The sequence below is a fragment of the Nanorana parkeri genome, unplaced genomic scaffold (genome assembly GCF_000935625.1).
Source record: "Nanorana parkeri isolate BGI_ZX_2015 unplaced genomic scaffold, ASM93562v1 scaffold2660, whole genome shotgun sequence".
Classification (NCBI taxonomy): domain Eukaryota; kingdom Metazoa; phylum Chordata; class Amphibia; order Anura; family Dicroglossidae; genus Nanorana; species Nanorana parkeri.
In genome coordinates, this window is record NW_017308928.1 from 77,132 (window position 1) to 81,771 (window position 4,640).

The following is a 4,640-nucleotide window of genomic DNA, read 5'->3' on the forward strand; positions in this document are numbered from 1 at the left end:
GTACCCCGATGTCTCCAGGTCACCATATTGCAATGAACGGTTGTAGAAAAACGCAGCGTCTGCGGAATGAAATGAAAAGGTGACTTTTAATAAGAGAAAATGATAAAACATCCCGCGTAGCGGTTATATATACTATATCGGGATGCACCGACGCCAAGTATTTGGCCGAGTACGATGCCTGTCCGAATACCGTAACGTCCGTTGTCAGGAAGCCGGTGCGGCAAGTCATTAGACACTGCCCGGCTTCCTGATTGGCCTGCTTCCTGACCAATCAGGAAGCCAGGGGGTGAGTCATTACACGGGGCCTGGCTTCCTGATTGGCCGAGAAGCCGGCTCCATGCCAATCGGGAAGCCGGGGGGGTGAGCAATGACTCGCCCTCTGGCTTCCTGAATGGTTGCAAAGCCAAAGGGAGCAAGGAGCTGACTTTCCGGCCATTCAGAAAGCCGGGCCCCGTGTAACAACCCGCTGCCTATCGTCGTGATTGTTCAGAAAGCTGGCAAATCTTTACCCAGCCCCCCGCTTCCTTATTGGCCAGCAAGCCATTCCATGCTACCTCGTCACCTGGGGACAACTAATCGGGAAGCCGGCTAGCGAGTCATTACACGCCGCCCGGCTTTCTTAAGGGGACTTTTGGTATCGGCGAGTACGAAAGAAAAAATATCAGTGCTCGATACCGAAAAACCGCTATTGGTGCATCCCTACTTCTATATTTGGGAAAGGCGGAGTTTGTCCTTTTAGGTTTGTGTGAGTGGCGCGGCCCCCGGTGATGTGGATCGTTGTGTCAGTTCTTTATTCTCTCTTCCAGAGGAGTTGGTGCAGCGGCTGAGCCGATGTGTAGAGAGCGGAGACCAGAACCTGGCCGCCCAGTACGCCGCCGAGTTGGCCAAATCCAGAGTTCCCGTTCACATTCAGCTAAAGCAGACCTGCTACCCGAGAACGGAGATCTGGTGAGTGTGCGGCACTGCGTGTTCCTCGGGTTACCCCCCTGAATGGGGTCTGGACTCTGTTTTCACTCCTCCGTCCTCCTCTACGCCCCTTCCTTATAATTTGAGGAAATATTGGCCCACAGAGGGTCTCAGTTAGGGATGTCCCTATACTTATCCCCACTGGGGTGGGGGGAGGAGGTGTTGCTGGTGCGTGTTGCGGGGGGATGAACGGTGCTAATGATGAGGGGGTGTGATGGGAGTTGCTCATTAGTGGTGCACTTTACGGGTGGGGGTGATGGGGGGGGATAGCCAGCGTCCCACCCAGCTCACTGATGTCATTGGTTGCCAGGAGCTAGGCGGGACGCCAACCAGAGTTCTTAGCAACCTGGGACACTCTGGCTGGAAAAGGGCCCCCCCCCTCCATGACCCAAAGGGTTCCTTCCTCGTTCTAGGGACGGCTCTGGTTTCGGAGCTCCAATCCCTTTGTGAAAAGATGATGAGCGAGGTTAGAGTGGAGGGACTCATTAGCTGTCTGGTCCTTCTGCTGTACTGTGATCGTGTCTGCATTGAAGGAAAGGTCTAACTTTCCCTAAACTATCGCAGTAGTTCCTCCAGTGGGAGCCGGCCCTTTAAGGGGCAGGGTCTGAATGCTGGAGGTGTTTCTTGGCTGTTTCGGTCATCTGATCGCTGTGATTGGCTGCCACAGTGGTCTCATGACGGTGAGCCCGTCCAATGGTAAACAGTGACAGTGCTAGGGCACGCAATTCAGCCCCCACTCGGCACAGAACAAGGTCGGGCTGCACTTGTATATGTTGCAGCGCAGCATTAAAGGCATTGGGCTGCCACACATCTGTACAGTGGGCGGGAAGGGGTTAAAAGGTGAAGTTTAGGGACAGGAAGTAAAGCCTCCCCACTAAGCATGCACAGCAGTGACATCGGATCGGATCCCGACATTACTGTTGAGATCCACTCAGCTGCATGAGTGACGGCTATCTAGAGGCAGAGCCAGCTGTACCCGCCCCCTCCCCCGTTCGTTCTGCCAGTCAACGCTGGAGGATCGGGGAGGGGGGGAATCCCTGCAGAGAGCCGTGAGTGACGGTCACCTCTCTCTGCAGGGACAGGATCGAGAAGTGAGCGAGCGCCGGTATGTGCTCCCTCACCTCCCGATCTACTGAGCCGACCTGTGACAGTCTCATTGTCACAGGTCGGCTCAAACTATGAGGTGAGTTAAAATCACCTCATAGTTCTCCTTTTAAGGCATTTTGATATTTGCATATCTCCTCCCAAGAGCCCGCCCACTGCTCGCATCAGGACAGAGGGCTCTGGGGAGTGAATTTCCCCCACCAGCCCGCAGTGCACAGAGAAGCGCAGAGGTCCAATGATAACATCACTGTCTATGTATCGAACACGGAAATGTTTTCTTTATAAATGGAGGAGATCGGGTCGGTATTGTTTTCTAGCGCATGCGGCGAGATTTAACTCCTATTTCCTTTTTCATTTCTAGGCGAGTCAGATGATTGATGGCATGGAAAAGTTTTGTGAAATGAATTACTTTCTCCATAATTTGCATTAAATATCAAATAAAAATGACATCAGACACGCGCGTGTCACCGCTGTATGACAATGATGGGAGTACTAACATCGGGGTCTCTTCTCTCCCGCAGTATGAAGGTCGGTGTGGAGGATGCCAAGGCCTCCGTGAATATCTCCACATACGTGCACAGTACTGACCCCATAGTTTTCCTTTGACCCTTTCGCTGCCACCCACGCATGGCATACCTTGCTGGCCCCTATAAACAGACTCCCAGTGGCCATGACTGTCGGCTTTACACTGGAAAGGATTCTGGCGGCTGAGCTTCTCCACTGCCTCCGGGAGCGGCATCGCGGGTGTCATTGGGGAAAGAGACCGTTTGCTGATCTCCTCCCCGCTGAATGGGACCGGAAGCGACGCTGAATGCATCACTTCCGGTCCCGTAGCTGTCATTGCTCATCTGCAGAAGCCGGGCAAGAAGCAATCTGCGCTTCAATAGCTTCTTTGGAGTGGAAAGGGGACACTACGGGTCTAATTGACCCCTAATGTCACCTTAAAGAGAACCTGTCAGCACTAGTATGCTATCGCATGGCTTGTGAGCTTCCTTGTGTGATGGCAATTAACCTCTTGCCGTCCGTCCGTTAAGAAAAAAACGGACGGACGGGAGACTCGCATCAGCGGGTTGCCGTCGCCAGACAGCATTTTTTTTTTCCTACTCGCGCGTGCCCCCTAGCGCACGGGCAGGAAAGCCCCGCTCGTTACTACAGCCGTTAACGGCTGTTTCACATACAACCGATCAGCTACTCTATAGCCGCCGATCGGTTGTATGGCGTGAATTACGGGTGCCGCCATCTCCCCCCCCCTGACCCCTCACCTTTAATCCCGGGATCCGCTAGCCCAACTGCGGCCCGGGACCGGCTCGGGAGGGCGTCAGGAGGAGGGAGGGAGTCAGCTCCTTGCTGTTCTCCCTCTGTAGTGTGAATGCAGAAGTGATGTGTATTACATCACTTCCGCATTCACCTGTCAGTCATCTGGCTCCTACTGCCAGAGAGAAGAAGCCGATGAAGCAAATCTGTGCTTCATCAGCTTCTTTTGGGGTCTCCAGGTGACATTAGGGGTCTAGAGACCCCTAATGTCTCCATAAAGAGGACCTGTCAGTGTACCTGTGCTATTACATAGGGGGATGGTATGCCCCTATGTAATAGCAATAACAATAAGTGTAAAAAAAAAAAAATCTATATAAATAAAAAAATAAAAGTCACAAATAAAAAAAGTACCCCCCCCCCCTTCGTTTACGCACATATAAACGTAAATATGCGTCGCATGCACCAGCGCACGAAAATGACAATTGCACTACACATTTTACATGTCGCAGTGAGCGCAATCATTTTAGGGCCATCAATCACTGATAACACTAAACTGATGAGCGGTAAAAGCTTTTAATGCGTCGCCTATGGCCAATTTTGGGTAATGACTGATTGACAGCGGGCTCCTCCTATCTAGAGGCGGACCCAGCTGTGCCCGCCCTCTCTGTTCCGCCAGTCAGCACTGGATGATAGGAGAGGGGGGGGGGGGGACTCCTTTAAGGGTCATGGGAGGACATATTCTAACGTCCTGCTTCGACCCAAAGCTCACTATATAGCGAGATCGCCGCAGCCGGGATGGATCCCGACAATGCTGTTGATATCCACCCAGCTGGCTATATAGGTCTGTTTCTCCAGTCAGCGCTGGAGGATCGGAGTGGGGAGGGGGGAATCCCTGCAGGGAGCGGTGACTGACTGTCACTGCTCTCTGCAGGGAGATGATCTGGGAAGTGAGCGAGCGACGGTATGTGTTTGCTCACTTCTCGATCAATAGTGTCTCGGGAAGTTTCGTCGCCTCGAACTATGAGGATGAGTGGAAATCACTTGCCTCATATATCTCCTTTTAAGTCCCCCGCCCCCCACTAGCGCCCACATATTAACGTAAGCACAAGTCGGGCGTGCCAAGGTAGTAAAACGAAATTTCTCCTTCAGGCCCGCTTATCTGCTGCCTCGCAGCAGGCAGTGGGCGGGTGCAGCAGCCAGCCTGCTATTGCAAATTGAAAGAGCCAATAGCAGGCTGGCTATTGCACCCAGTGTACAGTCACAGCGGTGTTGGGTGACATCAGGGGAGGAGAGAGCTGCGGACCTGGGAAGAGGCA

At 53.0% G+C, this 4,640-nt stretch overlaps 1 protein-coding gene across 1 annotated transcript in view; it reads left to right on the forward strand.

Annotated features, from left to right (window-relative positions):
* The window catches only part of RBCK1 (RANBP2-type and C3HC4-type zinc finger containing 1), a 36,275-nt gene that overhangs the window by 3,108 nt on the left and 28,527 nt on the right, over positions 1–4,640 (forward strand). The window contains exons 2-3 of the mRNA XM_018573986.1: positions 807–948; positions 2,592–2,664. Coding sequence (XP_018429488.1) covers positions 807–948; positions 2,592–2,664 — 215 coding nt within the window. The remainder of the gene's footprint in view (positions 1–806; positions 949–2,591; positions 2,665–4,640) is intronic.